General features: G+C 45.1%; 1 protein-coding gene and 1 long non-coding RNA gene across 13 annotated transcripts in view; one reads left to right on the top strand and one right to left on the bottom strand.

Moving 5' to 3' along the window:
• Positions 1-2,920: 2,920 nt before the first annotated feature.
• LOC132343054 (uncharacterized) lies at positions 2,921-8,695 on the bottom strand. 4 transcript variants are annotated; one of them, XR_009491719.1, is made up of 3 exons: positions 8,594-8,695; positions 3,832-3,934; positions 2,921-3,380 (listed from the first exon to the last, which is right to left on the bottom strand). It is a non-coding gene; the product is annotated as an uncharacterized lncRNA (long non-coding RNA). The 4 variants fall into 4 exon arrangements; XR_009491720.1 differs by lacking the exon at positions 8,594-8,695 and adding an exon at positions 7,443-8,587; XR_009491717.1 differs by lacking the exon at positions 8,594-8,695 and adding an exon at positions 5,836-7,432.
• Positions 8,696-8,772: 77 nt separating this feature from the next.
• DHRS7B (dehydrogenase/reductase 7B) overlaps positions 8,773-22,185 on the top strand; it is a 47,141-nt gene continuing 33,728 nt past the window's right edge. For 4 of the 9 annotated variants that reach the window (XM_005220362.5, XM_059878062.1, XM_059878061.1 and 1 more), the window contains exon 1: positions 8,773-8,814. Coding sequence is in view for 1 of the 9 variants with exons in the window: in NM_001035343.2 (NP_001030420.1) it covers positions 8,795-8,814 (20 nt within the window). In the remaining 8 variants the exon portion in view is untranslated. 9 annotated transcript variants of the gene reach the window in all.

The raw sequence follows: 22,185 nt of genomic DNA on the forward strand, positions 1-22,185 counted from the left end.
TAACATTGTACAGGAGGTGGTGATCAAAGCCATGCCCAAGAAAAAGAAATGCAAAAAGGCAAAATGGTTATCTGAGGAGGCCTTACAAATAGCTGAGAAAAGAAGAGAAATGAAAGGCAAAGGAGAAAAAGAAAGATATACTCATCTGAATGCAGATTTCCAAATAGCAAGGAGAAATAAGAAAGCCTCCCTCAGTGATCAATGCAAATACATAGAAGATAACAATAGAATGGGAAAGACTAGAGGTCTCTTCAAGAAAATTAGAGATACCATGGGAATATTTCATACAAAGATGGGCACAATAAAGGACAGAAACAGTATAGACCTAACAGAAGCATAAGATATTAAGAACAGGTGGCAAGAATACACAGAACTATACAAAAAAGATCTTAAAGACTCAGATAACTATGATGGTATGATCACCCACCTAGAGCCAGACATCCTGGAGTGTAAAGTCAAGTGGGCCTTAGGAAGCATCACTATGAACAAAGTTAGTGGAGGTGATGGAATTCCAGGTGAGCTTTTTTCAGATCCTAAAAAATGATGCTGTGAAAGTGCTGCACTCAATATGCAAGCAAATTTGGAAAACTCAGCACTGGCCAGGACTGGAAAAGGTCAGTTTTCATTCCAGTCCCAAAGAAAAGCCATGCCAAATAATTTTCAATTGCACTCTCACATGCTAACAAAGTAATGCTCAGAATTCTCCAAGATAGGCTTTAACAGTATGTGAACTGAGAACTTTCAGATATTCAAGCTGGATTTACAAAGCAGAGGAACCAGAAATCAAATTGTCAACATCTGTTGGATCATAGAAAAAACAAGAAAATTCCAGAAAAAAATCTACTTCTGCTTTATTGACTATGCCAAAGCCTTGATTGTGTGGATCACAACAAACTGTGGAAAATTCTGAAAGAAATGGGAATACCAGACCACCTTACCTGCCTGAGAAATCTGTATGCAAGTCAAGAAATAACAGAACTGGACATGGAATGATGGACTGGTTCCAAATTGGGAAAGGAGTAGGTCAAGGCTGCATATTGTCACCCTGCTTATTTAACTTATATTCAGAGTACATCATGTGAAATGTTGGGCTGGATGAAGCACAAGCTGGAATCAAGATTGCGGGGAGAAATATCAATAACCTCAGATATACAGATGACACCACCCTTATGGCAGAAAGTGAAGAGGAACTAAGGAGCCTCTTGATGAAGATGAAAGAGGAGAGTGAAAAAGCTGGCTTCAAACTCAACATTCAAAAAATTAAGATCATGGCATCCAGTCCTATCACTTCATGGCAAATAGATGGGGGAACAATGGAAACAGTGACAAACTTTATTTTCTTTGGCTCTAAAATCACAGATGATGACTGCAGCCATGAAATTAAGAGATGCTTGCTCCTTGGAAGAAAAGCTATGACAAACCTAGATAGCATATTAAAAAGCAGAAACATTACTTTGCCAAGAAATGTCCATATTGTCAAAGCTATGGTTTTTCTAGTAGTCATGTATGGATATGAGTTAGACCATAAAGAAGGCTGAGCACTGAAGGATAGATGCTTTTGAACAGTGGTTTAGAGAAGACACTTAAAAATTCCTTGGACTGCAAGGAGGTCAAACTGTAACCGGAGGGAGAGAAACAGGGCACAACTTTTGAAAGAATGACATAGCCAAAGGACACAATTAGAATTAGAACCAATAAAATAAAATTAGAACCAATAAACCAATTAGAATCAAATAGGACCAAGATGGCAGACAAGATTAGACCCTGATCTTCAATCAGCAAGTGAAATGACACACCCAGAGGTGCCCTGACAGTTCCAAAGCACTGTCAAAAGACCAAGGAGTGGGCCGTGGCCCAAATCCTGGAAACCTCCACATCTTCCCAAAAATAGTTGGAATAATCCTCCCACTCATTAGCATATGAAGTTACCCAGCCTATAAAAACTAACCATGCCATATTTGGCGGCTGCACTAGCCCTCTGTGATGGCCCACACTCTCGTCTGTTGAGTGTGCTTCTCCGTGAATCTGAATAAATCCACTTCTTACCTTTGTCTCTCACTATATTCTTTCTGTGATGAGACATCAAGAACCTGAGCATTCAGTTCAGTTCAGTTGCTGAGTCGTGTCTGACTCCTTGTGAACCCATGAGCCGCAGCATGCCAGGCCTCCCTGTCCATCACAAACTCCCAGAGTCCACCCAAACCCATGTCCATCAAGTCAGTGATGCCATCCAACCATCTCATACTCTGTCATCCCCTTCTCCTGTCCTCAATCTTTCCCAGAATCTTCACATCAGGTGGCCAAAGTATTGGAGTTTCAGCTTCAACATCAGTCCTTCCAATGAACATCTAGGACTGATCTTCTTTAGGATGGACTGGTTGAATCTTCTTACAGTCCAAGGGACTCTCAAGAGTCTTCTCCAACACCACAGTTCAAAAGCATCAATTCTTCAGCGCTTAGCTTTCTTTATAGGCCAACTCTCACATTCATACATGACCACTGGAAAAACCATAGCCTTGACTACTATTAGGCCCTGAAACCAGGTACTGTGGGTTTTGGCTAGGTTCAAGTCCTAGCCATGGGTGCAAGTCCCAAGCAGAGTTTTGGCTGGGTTCGGGGTCCCAAACTAGGTTTTGGATAGGTTTGTGTCCCAGCACATGGGTTCAAGTCCCACTCTGGGATAAACGGTTTCAAAACTAGTCAGTCCTAAAGGAAGACAGTCCTGAATATTCATTGGGAAGACTGGTGGTGAAACTGAAGCTCCAATACTTTGGCCACCTGATGTGAAGAGGCCAGTCATTAGAAAAGACCCTGATGATGGGAAAGACTGAAGACAGGAGAAGGGCATGACAGAGGATGAGATGGTTGGTGTTGTGGTCTGGGTGCAGGTTGGAAAAGAATTTCCAGACATGAGACAGAATGAGAGGGAAATAAAAGTTTATTAGACTGGGAGAGGCTGTTAGAACAGTGGGCCAGCTCAAGGGAGAACAACGTTGAACAGGGGTCCTTAGCCCACCTTTATACCCAGGGTACAAGGAGTGGGATAGGGGTCTTGTGGGTCATTTGCTGATTGGATGAGGCATGTATACTGGGTGGGGGAAAAGTAGGGCAAATACCTTCTCCCTATGGGGTAGGAGGAGAGACAGATTATACAGTTCCATTAATAGTTACAACATGGGGGAGGGTCTGGTTTTTCTGTTCCTACATTCCAAGACCCTACTTTGTTTTACCTGCTCTTTCGTCCTTGGGTCACCCCAGTTGGATGGCATCAGAGACTCAATGGACGTGAGTTTGAGAAAGTTCTGGGAGATGGTGAAAGACAGATAAGCCTGGCGTGCTGCAGTCCATGGGGTCGCAAAGAGTCGGACACAATTGTGCAACTGAACAACAACAACAGGAAATGAGGTGGAGCCTGACTGCCGCCATCTTGGTCCGGTAACAGTTCCCTATAACCGCCAACGGAGCCATCCGCCCTTTCCGTCGATTTCCTGACAGCCCATTGAAAGATTATACCTCAACTGCCTGTTGGTGAATGATTTGGGCCGTTCCTGGGTTTGGGCGATTATGAGTGGGGTGGGCAGGCACGTAGCGGCACTTCTGTTGGTGGGTTACAGGGTAGGATACCCCTTTAGCACCAAATCCTGAGACTTGCCCATAGAAAACGGGAGCGAGACACCGACCCCCGAAAAGCCGGGCCCCTCCCTAGTTTCAGGGACCCATTGTCCCACCTCGTGGGTCGGGACCTCCTGTCTGTCACAGCCCCCAGCCGACGTGCCAGCAGGGGACGCCGGAAGTGGTCGCAGGCTGCTGACGTCCTACTGGCCCGCCTACCTGCGAAGCATTCTGGAAGTGCAGTCTCCTGTTGGCCAGAGTGACCTAGAGGGACGGGTGGTCTCTCGGCGATGCCGGCTGAGAAGGGCGATGTTTCTTTCCCCTACAGTGAGGGAAGGGGGTTTTGTGGGGATGAAGGAGCAGGAAGAAAGCAGCATCATCATGGCACCCAGTGCTGGGAGGGTCAGCCAACTGCCCTCAGCGCTTTCGGAGCCCTGGCCTCGGAGCCTGATTGGCCCGGTCGCAAGGAGACTTCTTGATTGACAGTTGAGAGCCCTGACAGAAGGGCCATTCCTGAGGGCCATCCGTGGATCCGGGCCTTTGCCCAGTCCTACGGTGCTTCCCCAACCTCCCACTCTGGTTTAGGTCTCTGGTGCTAGAACCCTTGCGAGTGCCCGCCCGGAGAGCCTCACTCTTTAGTTGGGGGGGCAGGCTTTGAATCTCCCGGCTTTCAATGTCAGTTGAAAAAGAAAAGTGAGTAACTTGTGGGAATCAAAAATGCGACATCTGAGCAACAATAGCAGAAAACTGTATTGCATAGGGAGCTATATTCAGTATCCTGGGACTAATCATATTGGAACAAAATGTTAAAGTGTGTATGTGTATCACTGAATCACTTTGCAGTACAGCAGTAATTAACACAACATTTTAAATAGTCTATATCCTGGTGGCTCAGACCATAAGGAATCTGCCTGCAATGTGGGAAATGGGGGTTCGATCCCTGGGTTGGGAAGATCCTCTGGAGGAGGAAATGGCAACCCACTCCAGTATTCTTGCCTGGACAAAAGCATGGACAGAGGAGCCTGGTGGGCTACAGTCCATGGGGTTGCAAAAAATCAGACATGACTGAGCAACTAACACTTTCACTTTATACAACTTAAAAAATTAAGAACAAAACAAAAAAGAAAAATAACAGTGACATCCCATTCCCCAACAATTACCAGGAGGACGGAATCCATTTCACACAGAACCAGAAACCCAGAGGGAGGAAAGGAAATCAGAATTTAAGAGGATTCCAGGCTGCAAGCATGTTCTGGTCCCTCAGTTATGAGGCTTGCCACCCTCAGTCTGCATTCAGTAATACACCAGTTAACATTTGGACCCCAAAGTGCCTTACAACCTCAAAATAACTAACTACCGTCCATATTCCCTTTGTAGATTAGTAGTCCTGAGGCAGGAGGCAGATGAACTCCCAGGGTAAAGCAATTGGAGATTCATTCCCTCTGGACTGAAACTCTAAGACAGGAATAGCAGGACAATTAAGGGAGGAGGCTGGGCCATGCCCAGACCACGTATCTCTCATTACTGAAATCCAGAGACCTCCCCAACCACAAGTGGGCAGAAAGCCTCCGGACTGCAGGCCAAAGGGGGAGCAATGTCAGGGAACACCCAGATATGTTTGTGGTAGGATCCATTTTGGCTAAGAGATATGTGTGCTCACATGGAAGGATCCTGAGATATATCAAATACAGACTGTGAACCAGGCAAATCAAAATTATTGGCCAAAGGAAAACTGGAAGAAATGTCCCATATAAGTGATTCAAACTGCCAAGAGGGCACAACTCAGGGACCCTCTTTCTGAGTCTGCCCCTTGCCTATGCACATGTACTGTACTTTTTTTCCTCTTAGTAAACATTTTACTTGCTTCACTACTTTCTGTCTTTGTGGAAATTCTTTTCTGCAAAACCAAAGGGCCAGGGCACTTGTCCCTGATCACTGGTCTAGTGGCTAGGATCTGGGGCTTTCACTGACGTGACCCAGCTCAATTTCTGGTTGGGAACTCAAGCTTCGCTCCAAGCCCTTGCAGGCTGAGGCCACCCAAGATCAGTCTTGCTGCTAAGTCACTTCAGTCGTGTCCGACTCTGTGTGACCCCATAGAAGGCAGCCCACCAGGCTCCCCCGTCCCTGGGATTCTCCAGGCAAGAACACTGGAGTGGGTTGCCATTTCCTTCTCCAATGCATGAAAGTGAAAAGTGAAAGTGAAGTCGCTCAGTTGTGTCAGACCTTTAGCATGGACTGTAGCCCACCAGGCTCCTCCATCCATGGGATTTTCCAGGCAAGAGTACTGGAGTGGGGTGCCATTGCCTTCTCCGAGATCAGTCTTATGACTTCATAAATCAGAACCTGAATTACAAGGGGGGGAAATTAAGTATTCATAACCACAAATTTATGATGATGCTTCCAAGTTTCATGTCTTAGGACTTGCCTGGTGTTTCAGTGGCTAAGACTCCATGCTTCCAATGCAGGGGGCCTGGGTTCCATCCCTGCTCAGGGAATGAGATCCCACATGCTACAACTAAAGAATCCACATGTTGCAGTGAAGATCTTGTGTGCCACAAGATCCAGTGCAGCCAAATAAATATATTAAAAAATAAAGTTTTATATCATAAACTTTCCTCAATAAAAGGTTATTAATAGGAGGGGGAGAAAGGATAAATAGGCAGAGCACAGAGAAATTTTAAGGCAGTAAAAATATATTATAATCATGGATATACATCATTATACATTTGTCCAAACACTCAGAATATAGAACAAGAGTGGACCCTCAAGTAAAGTGAGCTCTTGGGGTGATTATGATGTGTCAGTGTTGTTTCATCCTTGGTAGAAAGTGTACCATCTGATGAGTGATGTTGATAATGGGGGAGGAAATGAATGTGTGGGTTCCCAGGTGGCTTAGTGGTAAAGAATCCACCTGCCAATGTAGGAGACGGAGGAGATGCGGGTTCGATCCCTGGGTTGGGAAGATCCCCTGGAAGAGGAAATGGCAACCCACTCCATTATTCTTGCCTGGGAAATCCCATGGTCAGAGAAGCCTGGTGGGCTACAGTCCACGGGGTCACAAAGAGTTGACCATGACTGAGCCACTGAGCACGCAATGCATGTGTAGGGGCAGGGAGTGTATGGGAAATCTACCCTCCCAAACTTCAATTTTTAAAAAGTCATTAAAAAGAAAAGGTTTTTAACACTTAATTTGTGCCCAAAAGGGTAAGGTAGAGAAACATAGTTCCTGCCCTCAAGAACCTGCCAGTTGGATTTCCCTGCTGGTCCAGTGCTTAAGAATCCACCCACCAACATGGGCAGGGAAATGGGTTTGATCCCTAATCCAGGAAAATTCCACATGCCATGGAGCAACTAAGCCTGTGAGTCACAACTATTGAGCCCAAGGTCTAGAGCCCATGAGCTGCAACTACAGAGTCCATGTGCCTCGACTACTGAAGACCATGTGCCTAAGGCCTGTGCTCCTTATATTCTGCAATTAGCTGTTACTATCCACAGTTTTATCTTTCACATCTAGGTCTACAATCTGTGGTGCCCTGTACCAGGTGTGAGGTCTTGTACAAAGGCCACAGATGCAGAGCTCCACGCCAAGGTCATCTCCGGAACTGACTAAGTCTCACTGTAACTGTTGCCCAGAACCCCCCTAGGCTTTACTGGCCACCTTCCTGACCCCATATTAGGTAAAAATACCCACCCAGGTACTCACCCTATAGTGCCTTAACCAATCACCTAATGCCACCCTTCCAGCAGGAATTTTTCTCTTGAGACTATAAAAATTGGCTACAAACCCATAAAAGGGGCTTCCCAAGTTCAGTGGTAAAGAATCCACCTACCAATGTAGGAGACGCAGGAGATGCAGGTTCATTCCCTGGGTTGGGAAGATACCTTGGAGGAGGAAAGGGCACCCCACTTCAGTATTCTAGCCTGGAAAATTCCATGGACAGAGAAGGCTAGTGGGCTACAGTCCTTGGGGTCCCCTAGAGTTGGACGCGACTAAGCACTACTAACCCATGAAAAGGGTCTTCTCTCCCAGATTCAGGATGTTGGCCCACTGTTCTAACAGGTCTCCTGCTCTAATAAACTCTATTCTACTCTCATTCTGTCTCATGTCTAGAAATTATTTTCCAACCCTTGCACAGACCATGACACAACCCATTTTGCATTTATTTTCTTGCATGAAGTAGGGATTACGGTTCATCCCCCAACCCTGACAACCAATTCAACAGATCAAGCTCTTTTTCTTGCTAAGAACTTTCCTATTGCATTACTGGGACTCTTTTGTGAGAAAACACGTGACTACATACTCCAGGGTTTGTTTCTGGCCTCTTTCTTCTTTCCCATTGATCTTTTTATTTATCTTTCAGCCAATATGACACGGCTTTAATCACTAAGGGTTTATACTACCTAGCATACATTCTCCGGAGAAGGCAATGGCAACCCACTCCAGTACTCTTGCCTGGGAAATCCCATGGACGGAGGAGCCTGGTAGGCTACAGTCCATGGGGTCACGAAGAATTGGACAGGACTGAGCAACTTCACTTTCACTTTCATGCACTGGAGAAGGAAATGGTAACCAACTCCAGTATGCTTGCCTGGAGAATCCCAGGGACGGGAGTCTGCTGGGCTGCCGTCTATGGGGTCGCATAGAGCCGAACACGACTGAAGTGTCTTAGCAGCTTAGCAGCAGCATACATTCTCAAGACCTCCCAGGTGGCGCTAGTGGTAAAGAATACATCTGCCAATGCGGGAGACGCAAGAGAGACGACTCCATCCCTGGGTCGGGAAGATCCCCTGGAGAAGGAACTGGCAACCCGCTCCAGTATTCTTGCCTGGAGAATCCCAAGGACAGAGGAGCCTGGGCGCGCTACAGTCCATAGGGTCGCAAAGAGTCGGACACGAGTAAGCCGACTGAGCACACACATTCCCCAACTCTGTGTTCCCTTCCCTCCCTTGCCCCCACACCAGCAGAGTGCACGAAACTCACACCGTGACTTTCTTAATTTCCCTCCGGAATATGGAAGTAGGGCCTGTACACCAGAGGACAATGTTCAGACCGCTCCCAACCCGCAGCGCCTCCCTGTGGCCTGAGGGGCGCACGCGCAGTCTCACGGCCGTGATTGGACAGAGCCATACCACCAGGCGAGGGAAAAATACGTCACTGGCGGGCTGTTGGCGTTGACGCGTCATGGTCTCCGCAGCAACCAGGTAGGGCTGCAAGCGGGGGAACTTCGGTGGCTACTGGGGTCCCGCTCTAAACTGAGGCGCGCGGCAGATCCCGGTTCGAGCGCGTCCCGCCCTCTTGAGGGGAACGAAGCGATGTGGAGGCTGAGCAGACCCGGAGGGGCGCCCGCGCCGGAGTTCGGGCTCGGCGGTTTTTTGGTGCAGAACCTCGCCTTCGCTACTCTCTGAGCCTCGGTTTGAAAGTGAAAGTGAAAGTCGCTCAGTCAGACTCTTTGCGACCCCATGGACTATACAGTCCACGGAATTCTCCAGGCCTGAATACTGGGGTGGGTAGCCTTTCCCTTCTCCAAGGGATCTTCCCAACCCAGGGATCGAACCTAGTCTTCCGCATTGCAGGCGGATTCTTTACCACTGAGCCGCAAGGGAGCCTCGATTGGCTTGGCCACAAGTAGGTGTAGGCGGGCGGCTGATCCGGTTACCCAGGTTTCCCCGATTCCGCGCCAGGCATGGCCGGGGCTTGAGGCACACGGCCCGTGCAGAGTTAGGGCAGCAGGTACCCTTGTTCGGAGGCGGAGCGGGGTGGTGCCTGCTGCGCGCCCGCGGGACGGCCACGGCGTCTCTGGCTCTTGTGGCCCTTTCTCTGCCGTCGCCAAGTTGTGCGGCTTGGACTTGTGTTCTGATGTGCAGAATGCCCACCTATGAGTTTGTCGAGAAGCGTGATGAGATTGCACGTGGATGGTACACGATCCAGGAAGTGCTTTTGATATCTCCAACCCGTGTGTGTGGAAAACAGAGAAAGTTAGTTTTTAGATCTGAGGGAGGACGGAAACAAAGTTAAATGGGGTGTACTGAGGAAAGTGGAATGCCACAGGAAGGGTGAAACTGGTGACCCTGGGCTCTAGAACTGGAGGACACGGGAGCAAAGGGACATTTTGTCATTAATGCATGGAGTTTCCTACTAGGAAGGAACGGCAGTTGTCCTAAAGGCGAAAGCCGATTGTTCCAACTACATGTGGCACAGAACAGGCTCAACAAATGGTACCCATAGAACCCTATAGTTTGCTTTGCTGTAGTGGTTTGAGTTGACAAGTTACTTTTGAAATAACTTTTGACCTTCATATACGCGTGTGTTTAGTGAAAATAATACTTGGTTCTCTTAATGGAATTACCAGGAAGTGCTTTTCACATCTTCCAACCTGTGTGTGGGGAAAACAGAAAGTCAGTTGTTAGAAAAGTGGCAGATAGAAAAAAGGATCCTCAACATGGTGATACAAGGATTGCTAAGTTGTGTCCTACTCTTCGTGACCCCATGAAGTGCAGCCGGCCAGGCTCCTCTGTCCATGGAATTTCCCAGGCAAGAATACTGGAATGGGTTTCCATTTCCTTCTCCAGGGGTTCTTACGGACACAGGAATAGAACACATTTTGCCTCCCGCATGGCAGGCATATTCTTTACCACTAACCACCAGGGAAGCTGTGATTTAGGGATAGAATCAGCAAAAATGATCTAATTCTTAAGAAGGATAGGCAGGGAACTAACTTTTTTGAGAGCCCACCAGAATGACTGTGTGGATATCTCTTACTCCTAATGCAGGAGAGTGTAGTGAGTGGCATAACTGTACTCCAGACCGTTTTGGGTGCTGAGAGCACCCACAGCCAATAAATGAGGGAAGCAGGCTTTTAAAGCTAGGCTTCTGGACTTATCTGGTGGTCCAGTGGTTAAGAATCCACCTGCCAATGTAGGAGACTCGGGTTCAATCCCTGGTCCAGGAAGATTGCACATACTGTAGAGCATCTAAGTCTATGAGCCACAATTAAGCCCCTTCGCCACAGCTGCTGAGCCCGAATTCTAGAGCCCATGCACTCCAACTGGAGAAGCCAGCAAAATGAGAAACCCACATACCACAACTAGAGAGTGACCCCTGCTTGCGGCAACTAGAGAAAGTCTGCACACAGCAACAAAGACCCAGCACAGCCAAAAATAAATAAATAATTAAAAAATAAGACTAGGCTTCTATATAAAACATACTCATTCCAGTATAGGCATTGCTTTTGAAGAGGTCTTTGCTCAAGAATTTATATTTAAAGGTAATCTGAATTGTTGCCATAATACATCTTACCAGCCAGATGGAGGTTCCCAACTTTTTCTTAAGGCGATGAGGCTTCCATTTTCTCCTGTGGCTTATGTTGGGCGGGAGTGAGATGGAAGGAAGGAGTAGGGTTGTGATTAGGCCTTGGTAAAGGGTGACCAGTGACACTGAGTGCTCCTTCTTGCTGGGATTCTCTTGGTGGCATTTTGCTATGCCCTGAAGCAACATGGTGAGATTTCCAGATTAACTGAAGTATATGTCATCCTAATAGGGCTTGCTTTAAAGGAAGGCATCCTAAAAATGGGTATACATGGAATTAGAGGACCATTTAGTTTAATCATTTTTCTTTGCAACATTTGGAGATTCTTTGGGATCATATATTTTGTTCTAGTTCAGTTCAGTTGCTCAGTTGTGTCCAATTCTTTGCAACCCCATGGACTGCAGCATGCCCGGCTTCTCTGTCCATAACCAACTCTTGGAGCTTAATCAAACTCATGTCCATCGAGTGGGTGATGCCATCCAACCATCTCATCCTCTATTGTCCCCTTCTCCTCCTGCCATCAATCTCTCCTAGCATCAGGGTCTTTTCCAATAAGTCAGTTCTTCGCATCAGGTGGCCAGAGTTTCAGCTTCAGCATCAGTCCTTCCAATGAATATTCAGGACTGATCTCCTCTAGGGTGGACTGCTTGGATCTCCTTGCAGTCCAAGGGACTCTCAAGAGTTTTCAACACCACAGTTCAAAAGCATCAATTCTTTGGCGCTCAGCTTTCTTTATGGTTCAACTCTTACATCCATACATGACTACTGGAAAAACCATAGTTTGACTAGATGGACCTTTGTTGGCAGAATAATGTTTCTGCTTTTTAATATGCTGTCAGGTTGGTCATAGCTTCTCTTCAGGGAGCAAGCGTCTTTTAATTTCATGGCTGCAGTCACCATCTGCAGTGATTTTGGAGCCCCAAAAAATAAAGTCTCTCACTGTTTCCATTGTTTCCCCATCTATTTCCCATGAAGCGATGGGACCAGATGCCCTGATCTTAGTTTCCTGAATGTTGAGTTTTAAGCCAACTTTTTCACTCTCCTCCTTCACTTTCATCAAGAGGCTCTTTAGTTCTTCTTTGCTTTCTGCTATAAGGGTTGTGTCATTGCGTATCTGAGGTTATTGATATTTCCCCCAGCAATGCAATCTTGATTCCAGCTTGTGCTTCATCCAGCCCAGCATTTTGCATGATGTACTCTGCATATAAGTTAAATAAGCAGGGTGACAGTATACAGCCTTGACATACTCCTTTTCCTATTTGGAACCAGTCTGTTGTTCCATGTTCAGTTCTAACTGTTGCTTCTTGACCTGTATATAGATTTCTCAGGAGGCAGGTCAGGTGGTCTGGTATTCCCATCTCTTGAAGAATTTTCCACAGTTTGTTGTGATCCACACAGTCAAAGGCTTTGGGGTAGTCAATAAAGCAGAAGTAGATGTTTTACTGGAATTTTCTTGCTTTTTTTGATGATACAGTGGATGCTGGCAATTTGATTTCTGGTTCCTCTGCCTTTTCTAAATCCAGCTTGAACATCTGGAAGTTCACGGTTCATGTACTGTTGAAGCCTGGCTTGGAGAATTTGAGCATTACTTTGCTGGTGTGTGAGTACAATTGTGCGGTAGTTTGAACATTCTTTGGCATTGCCTTTCTTGAGGATTGGAATGAAATCACCTTTTCCAGTCCTGTGGCGACTGCTGAGTTTTCCAAATTTGCTGGCATATTGAGTGCAGCACTTTAACAGCATCATCTTTATTCCAGTACATTAATTAATAGGGTGGGTGGGGGTTTTTTACTGTAAAAAACACAGACTCTGGGGGGAAAAAAAAACATTTAAACCATTGGCAAGGATCTTTGTTGTGATTTTTTTCTAGGTTGTAGATAGATTAGGGATCTAAGATCATGGCATCTGGTCCCATCACTTCATGGGAAATAGATGGGGAAACAGTGGAAACAGTGTCAGACTTTATTTTTGGGGGCTCCAAAATCACTGCAGATGGTGACTGCAGCCATTAAATTAAAAGACGCTTAATTCTTGGAAGGAAAGTTATGACCAACCTAGACAGCATATTCAAAAGCAGAGACATTACTTTGCCAACAAAGGTCCGTCTAGTCAAGGCTATGGTTTTTCCAGTGGTCATGTATGGATGTGAGAGTTGGACCATAAAGAAAGCTGAGTGCTAAAGTATTGATGCTTTTGAACTGTGGTGTTGGAGAAGACTCTTGAGAGTCCCTTGGACTGCAAGGAGATCCAACCAGTCCATTCTAAAGGAGATCAGTCCTGGGTGTTCTTTGGAAGGAATGATGCTAAAGCTGAAACTCCAATACTCTGGCCACCTGATGCGAAGAGTTGACTCATTGGAAAAGACTCTGATGCTGGGAGGGATTGGGGGCAGGAGGAGAAGGGGACGACAGAGGATGAGATGGCTGGATGGCATCACCAACTCTATGGATGTGAGTCTGAGTGAACTCCGGGAGTTGGTGATGGACAGGGAGGCCTGGCGTGCTTCGATTCATGGGGTCGCAAAGATTCAGACATGATTGAGCAACTGACCTGAACTGAACTGAATGTGTGGCATATACTATGCCATGTAGTCAAAAAGAAAGTACGTTTTTAGTTCCATTTTTACAGATGAAGAAATTGAGACTTGGGGAAGTTAAATGGTGTGTCTAAAAAAGGAAGATCTAAGCGAAGATGGAAACAAAGTTAAATGGGGAGTTCTGGGGGATGTGGAATGCCACAGGAAGGGGGAAGCAGGTGACCCCGGGATGCTGGAGGACACTAGACCAAAGGGCCATTTTGTCATTAAGGTATGGAGTTTCCTACTAGAAAGGAAGAGCAGTTGTCCTAAAGGCGAAAACCTGTTGTTCTAACTGCATGTCCTGGACTGAGGTCAGCACTGCTGGACCAAGGTCCTTTAGGTTTTGAAGCCCAGGTTTGGAATTTCCTTCCCTGAAATAATGGATTCCTCACGTGCTTTGCTTTGAGAGAACCTGACGCTGTGCCCAGAGTCCAGGAAGTAAATATGTGATCACCTCACATCCTCCAAGAGGCTTGGTTCTATGCTGTTGCTGTTTAGCTGCTAGGTTGTGTCAGACCCTTTGAGACCCCATGGCCTGTAGTTCGTCAGATAGACAGATCTATTTCATGATTCTTTTAGATGACACATTCCTGTAGTATCATCTAAACATATTTTTTTATTCTGTAACTTCCCTGGTGGTCCAGTGGCTGACTCTGCACTTCCAGTGCAGGGGGCCCAGGTTCAACCCCTGGTCAGGGAACTAGATCCCACATGCTGCAACTAAGTTCTCACACTGCAACTAAGAATTCTTCTTGCAGCAATGGAAGATCGAAGGTCCTGAGAGCTGCAACTAAGACCTGGTGCAGCCAAATAAATAAAAATAAATAAATATTTTTAAAGTATTTTTTATTCAGATTTGCAACTATATGTTTGCATTAGGGAGCTATAGTTGTGCCTGAGTCTAGAGCATGGAATATGTCTTCCCTACCACATACACTCCTCTTTTTCTCCATTTTCTAAGAAAATAATATTTAATAGTCACCGAGAGTCTTAGCGCTATGCTAAGCAGTTATTGGATTATTCAGTCCTACAATAATCCTGTAAAGTAGGAATATTTATCTTCATTTATAGTGGAAGAAGTGAACTCAGGGATGGGAAGAAATTTATCCCTGAGATAGTAAGGGCAGAGTCAGTTTCATGTCACTCCGAAAGCTAGTGCTTATCTGTATATTTCATTCATCCCTTCACTCACACATATTTAAGGAACAGCTGGTTTGTACCAGCAGTTGCTGTATATTGGAGATACAATGATGGCCAAAGCAGATACAGCCCCTGTCCTCAAACAGCAACTTGGGTTGAAGTAGCAACTCATCAGCAATGAGTCTAGCATGGGAGACAGAAAGGAAATAGAAAATGACCAATTAAACACTGATGGTGGTGGTGGTACCCACCGTGGGGACAGTAGAGGGGGCTGTGAGGATGTATAATGGGGCCACTGGCAGCAGCTGAGGTGAGGAAGGACAGGGTCAGCTTTCCTGAGCAGGTAGTATTCAGCTGAGACCTTAAGGACAGACTTGGAGTTCAGTTGAGCAAAGAGTGAAGAGAAGGAAGACCCACGTGAGACCCCAAGGGTCAGAGGGGCCATGTCTGGTCCTTATGGGCCAGTGGTAGAGAGTGCTTCCAAGGCAGACGCAGACGCAGCTTGGAGCTCATTTGAGCAATGCTGCGCCCCAGGGTGTATTTGTTTCCCTGGTAGCTCAGTTTGTAAAGAATCTGCCTGCAATGCAGGAGACCCTGGTTCAATTCCTGGGTTGGGAAGATCCGTTGGAGAAGGGATAGGCTACTCCCTCCAGTATTATTGGGCTTCCCTTGTGGCTCAGCTGGTAAAGAATCCACCTGCAATGTGGGAGACCTGGGTTTGATTCCTGGGTTGGAAAGATCTGTTGGAGAAGGGAAAGGCTACCCACTCCAGGATTCTGGCTTGGAGTGAACTGTATAGTCCATGGGGTTGCAAAGATGTGGACACACCTGAGCAACTTTCACTTTCATATAATCAACTCCACAGACTGTGTCATTATTCCAGCTCCTGGTCTCCTCCTTCGGACATGGTTAGGCCTCTGGTTGCCTTGGCTGGGGACGGGTGTCTGGAGGAGCAGAGACCTCAGTGTCGGTAACTTGTGTGGCAGAACTGATAAACAGGTATTGCCAGTGTTGTATTTCATCCTGTTTGTCTCTGGTTTGCAAAATTATTTAACATTTTTTAGTCTCATGATGGTCCAAGTCCTATGTTAGCTACCTAGGGTACAAACGTACATTTATTTGCCTTCCATTTAAGAGGCTACAGTTGTTCTATCAATATTACTCTTCAGATGTGTTTATTTACCACCTGCTGTGTGCTGAGCATTGTGCTAGGGACATAGCATGAGCAAACAGACATGGTCTCTGTCCTCCTGGAGTTTAAGGCCCCACTTGGGGCTGGAGGACAGAGAAGCAGGGGGAGTGAGTCAGGGAGATGGGGCTGAACAGGTAGGCAGGGGTCAGACCTTGCAGGCCTTACAGGTCGTGACAGTTGTCCAGGGCTTCTGCTCAGAATGGCAGGAGGCCATTGAAGAATCTCAGTCAGGAGAATAGAACCAGCAGGTGTATTTATGAAAGATCACTCTAGCTCCTCCTTTGGTGGAGGTGGAAGTCATGGGTGTGAGAGCTATTTAAAAGGTAGGATCAGTGGTAATACGTTCATTCTGGGCTGAGACAGAAGAGGGAAGTTCAGGGCTGATTTGTTTTCTGACCTGTGTGCCTGAGATCAGAACCCAGAGGAAGGACTTAAGTTCAGTTTTGAGTAAGATGGCTTTGCAGTAATCCAGGTGGGGTGTCACACAGCATGTGTAATCTTAGCTCCCCAGCCAGGGATGGAACCTCTACCCCCTGCAGTGGAAACGTGAGGTCCTAACCCCTGGGCTGCCAGGGAAGTAAGTCCCCACCTTTTCCTTATTGAGGGAGCTGTCAAAGTGGGACCAATGAAGTGGTCTAATGAGAATACAGTTTAGCTACATTTATGTTGAGGAAAGATAAAAATAAGATCTCCTGCCACCCTGGAAAATACCGTCCACAAATGTGGAGAAGGAAGTATTCTATTATTGAACAGGCACTAACCGAAAGTGGGATGCAATATAGGTAGTCTGCTAATGAGACGAGGAAACAGAGAACAAAGCCTTACCATTTACGGACCATTGCATACATAGTCTCAAGGCTAATGATAGTTTGTCTCCTTGTAAAAAGGTGAGACAGCACCATTTCCTGTCTGTGCTTTCATCCTAAATTCACCTGGTGATTGGGGTGGCCGTCTGTGCTATGATTCTGAAGGAAAAATAAAGCATCCTTAGTTTCTTTTTTATTTATTTGGCTGCCTTGGTCTCCATTGCTGTGCCTGCACGTTCTCCAGTTGTGGCGGGCGAGAGCTACTCTCTAGCTGTGGTACGCTGGCTGCAGTAGTTGGGGCTCGTGGGCTCTAGAGCACAGGCTTAGCAGTCGTGGCCCATGGGCTCAGTTGCTCCATGGCATGTGGAATCGTCCCAGACCAGGGATCAAACCTGTGTCCCCTACACAGGCAGGCGGACTCTTAGCCACTGAACCATCAGGGAAGTTCATTTCTGGAAGAGGCTGAAACTAATTAGGTGAAGTTTGGTCACGTGGGCCTCAGTATCATTGACTCCATTTTGAGCATACTTTCTTGTTTTAACACCAGTTCTTTAACACCAGTCTCAAAGCATGAGACCTTTGGTAGGTAACGTTATGATTTTATGCAGAAATAAACCCTCTATTTGTCTGCTCCGCAAGCTTGTAAATATGGGGATGGAAAGTGATACTGAATGGCACTGTAAATTCTGCTCGGAAGCTAAGGAAATTCAATGGCCTCTCTTTTAGATTCTACCTGAGCTGTCCCTCCCGTCTTCTGAAGTTCAGGGTAACCTGAGACTTGGCTCCTAAACTGCTTACTGGAGATTCATATCTGTTGATGGCAGCTGAAGTGATTGAGTATTGCTTACCAGTAGTTTGAATTCATTTGCTGTAATCAGCTCTTTTTTTTTTGGCTGAGCCATGTTCCATTTCTCTCATCAGGGACTGAACTTGCACCCCTGCGGTGGAAGTGCAGAGCCCCAACCACTGGACCGCCAGGAAAGTCCTCAATGAGTAATTTTTAAATTATGGTAATTTTTTTCAGACAGTGTTTCTCAAATGGTTACTCTTCAAAAAGTTTGTTTAGAATTTTTTTTTTTAATATAACTTTGTAGGAAAATGTCTGTTATATTCATTGGTGTGTTGCATGTTGTAGAAGGGTCTCAGTTAATGAAAAAAGAGAAGGTTGATTCATTGTTCATTGGTGAATGAAAAGAGATAAGGAAATTTAACTACAGTTGACCCTTGAATAACATGGGTTTGAACTACAAAATCCATAGGTTTAGAATAGGCAGGTTATTAAACAAAGAATCAAAAAACAAAAACAAAAACAAAAAAACACCAGTAACTATACCAGTCTCCAAAAGGGAAAATCAGAATCTAGAGTTGCTGCAACATAGTATCAGAATGACACTGATGTAGTAGTATCAGTTGTAGTATCAATGTAGTATCAGTTGTTCAAAAAAAAGTTATAAGATTGAAAAAAACAAGAAAGTGTGACTTGAACTTAGGGGGTAAAAGCATTCCATGGACACTGACCCTGAGTTGGCCCAAATGTTGGACTTAGAGGACAGAGACTCCAAAACAGCTCTTATAAATATGTTCAGATAACTAAAGGAAACCATGTTTAAAGAGTTAAATGGAAACATGATGACATTTATCCTACAAATACACAATCTGAATAAAGAGAGCGTATAAAAGAGAGCCAGGTACCAACTCTGGAGCTGAAAGGCACAATAACTGAAATGAAGAATGCTTTAGATGGACTCAGATGCTTTTGAACTGTGGTGTTGGAGAAGACTCTTGAGAGTCCCTTGGACTGCAAGGAGATCCAACCAGTCCATTCTGAAGGAGATCAGCCCTGGGATTTCTTTGGAAGGAATGATGCTAAAGCTGAAACTCCAGTACTTTGGCCACCTGATGCGAAGAGTTGACTCATTGGAAAAGACTGTGATGCTGGGAGGGATTGGGGGCAGGAGGAGAAGGGGACGACAGAGGATGAGATGGCTGGATGGCATCACTGACTCCATGGACGTGAGTCTGAGTGAACTCCGGGAGTTGGTAATGGACAGGGAGGCCTGGTGTGCTGTGATTCATGGGGTCGCAAAGAGTCAGACACAACTGAGCGACTGATCTGATCTGATCTGAGTAGCAGATTTGAGATGGCAGTCAAACTTGAGAAAGATCAGTAGAAATCATCCAATCTAAAGAGCAGAACAAAGGTGGAAGGCAAATTAAGAGAGCTGCAGATGCCCACAGGATATCAAGGATATCCACAGGATATGTCCACAGGATGTCCACAGGATATCAGGCTTTGGGAGTCCCAGAAGAACAGGAAAGAGAGAATGGGGTAGGAAAAAAGTATTTGAAGAAATAATCTCCTAATATCTCCAAATCTGATGAAAAATGTTGTATTAGTTTCCTATTGTTGCTGTAATAAGTTACCACAAACAGTAGCTTAAAACCCCACAAAGCTATTCTATTATAGTCTTGGTGGTCAGAAGTCCTAAAATCAAGGTGTCAGCAGGCCATGTTCCTTGTGTAGGCTCTGGAAGACGGTCTGTCCACTGGCCTCCCCCCGTCTCCAGGCCACCGGCATCAGTTGGCCCAGGGCCTCCTCACATCACTTCAACCTCTTGTTGCTCAGCATCTGTCGTATCTACTCTATGACTCAACCGTCCCCCCTCCCTGTGTGAGGACTCCTGTAATTATACTGGGCCAGATATATTCAGGATAATCTCCCCATCTCAAGGTCCTTAATTTCACTACATCTGAAAGTCCCTTTTACCTCATCAGTTGGGTAACATACTCATTGGTTCTGGAGGTCCGCATATGGAGTCCGCCCATCTTTGGGGTGAATTGTTCAGGTTACTATACACATTAATATACACATCCAAGAAGCCCACATTAAATATAAAGACACATATGGATGGAGAGTGAAGGGATAGAGAGAGCCATGCCAGCACTAATGAAATAGGAGTAGCTGTATTAATTTTAGAGAAGACTCCTGAGTAAGGACAGTGATCAGGAATAAAGAAGGATGTGGCATAATGATAAAGGGGTCAGTACTCCAAGATGACATGACATTCATGAATGTGTGTGTACGTAACATCAAAGCATCAAGCTACACGAGGCAAAAACCGATAGGACTCCAAAGAGAAATAGATGAATTAGCGTCACTGGAGACCTCAAATACCACTTATTGGAAATGGACAGATCCAGCAGGCAGAAAAGCAGCAAGGATGTCTTTGAACTCGATAGTACCATCAGTCACCTGAGTATCACTGACATCTGAGTCTGCTTCATCCCACAACAGTACATCATATATTCTTCTGAAGCTGGACCATGTTCTGGGCCATAAAAACACACCTTAACAGATTTAAAAGAATAGAAAACAGACTGTCTGCTCTGAGACCACAATGGGGCTAAAGTAGAAGTCAGTAACAGAAAGCTGGAAAATCCCCAAATACTTGCAGATGAAACAGTACATGTCTAAATAACACATGTCAACAAAGAAATCTTTAGAGAAACTTAACAATATTTTGAACTCAGGGAGCTCCCTGGCAGTCCAGCGGTTAGGCCTCGGTGCTTTTACTGCCGTGCCCCGGTTTCAGTCCCTGGTTGGGGAACTAAGATCTCACAGGTTGCACAGACTGGTGAAAAAAATTTGGGAGGGGGGAACTAAATAGAGATGAAAACACAGCTTATACACAACGTGGAGGAAGTAGTGAAAGCAGTGCTTAGACAGAACTGTATAGCATTGAATACACATATTAAACAAGAAGATCTGAATCAGCACTTTAAACTTCCACTTTAGGAAACTAGTGAAAGAGCAAATTAAATCCAAAGTAAGCAAAAAAAATTACAGAAACTCGAGTGGGCCTGGGACAGTCAGGTGACTTGCTCTGTACTAACCTGGTCTCAGTTACCATCGAAGGTCCAAATCAAGGCCCACCCACCTTGCTGCCCATGAAGATGCCACTGCCGCTTGACATTGGCCAGTTTGTTCCTCTTGATGTTCTATTTGGTGGTATTTTTTAGCTAGCTTTACTTTACGAGGTTGATACTTAGAGTGTAGCTAATTATTCACTTTTCTAACCTTATTTTAGCAAAGTTGAGCATGAAGGAGAAATTATAGAAACGCTCGAAGAGAAACACACAGCAAACTCCCATATACCCACCAGGTGTCAATCCCAGTGTCAAAGGCATCGGTATTTTGTTACACTGGGAGCAAAGAAACTTAAATCTTGCATTTCCTGGTTCATAAATTTGATTTTAAAATGTGTTTTGCTTTCACCTTATTCTGTGGCTAAGCTTATTAATGTTAACATGACCAGAAAAAATTTGTTATTTAACAGTATATATTGACTTTCTGGTTTAAATGCAGTTTAAAAAGATAGCCTTTTTGTTGTTACATACTCTAACAATAAATGTGGTGAAAGCATAAAAGACATTTTTTATTTAAGGTTTTGTTTTGTTTTTTCTTTTAATATAAGCTCTGGACTTTGCCAAGTAATTTTTTCCAAGCCTGAAAAGGCTCTGAGTGAGAAATATGGGGGGAAATGGGTGTGGGGAAAAGTAAAGCTGCCCACAGTGTTTGTTGAGATAAACAGCTTGACTGATGGCCGCTGCGGCCCTGACCTTTGGCGACAGGGCTGTGTCCTTGGGGGGTGATTGGTGGGGTGCTGGAAATAGTGACAGGCCCGGCAAGGCTATTTTTAAGTGAAAGCTTAGCGCCTGGCTCTGGAAAACCCTCTCTGGTTACTCTGCTTCTAGTCCTTCCAGGATGGAGGGTCCTTTCCACATATTTTCTGGCATTAAAGTGAGGATGCTTCAAGTGGAAGCATTATAAAAACTGCCTCAGAGTAAAGGGCCTTTCATAGTTACATTTCACAATTATGTTTTCAGTTCTAAAAATAACTTGGAGTTGGAAATCAGAGTGAACCATCATCCTAAGTAAATTGTCTAAGAGAGAACAGTGGGGCAAGGCAAATCTATCCAAATCCATGAGGAAATTAATGTTAGAATTTTTAAATTATCTGATTTCAGGCATGAACCTACTTGAAATTAGATAGCATTTAATGTTTTATCCTTTATGAGTGACATACTTAAATATTTTTTATTGTAATAAAATATACATAATTTAAATTTACATCGTTAACCATTTTTAAAGGTATAGTTCAGAGGTGCTAAATACGTTCATAATGTACTGCTATCCCCACCATCTATCTCCAGAATTCTTTTCATCTTGTAAAATGGAAACTTTGTACCCATTAAAACACAGCTCCCCATTTCCTTCCCCGCCCCCAGCGCCGGGCAACCCCCAATTTTCTGCCCCTAAGGATTTGACGACTCTAAGTAGCTCATGTAAGTGGACTCATATAGCATTTGCTTTTGTGTCTGGCTTATTGCACTTAGCATAAATGTCTATAAGGTTCATCCGTGTTGTAGCATGTGTCAGAATTTGCTTCCTTTTCAAGCTGAATTGTGTGTATATATCCTGTTGTGTTCACATATCACGTTGCTTGGGTAGTCTCTGTGTTTTCTCTGTTGTGCATAATGCTGCTGTGA

This window comes from Bos taurus, chromosome 19, assembly GCF_002263795.3.
Source record: "Bos taurus isolate L1 Dominette 01449 registration number 42190680 breed Hereford chromosome 19, ARS-UCD2.0, whole genome shotgun sequence".
In the NCBI taxonomy this organism is placed as follows: Eukaryota; Metazoa; Chordata; class Mammalia; order Artiodactyla; family Bovidae; genus Bos; species Bos taurus.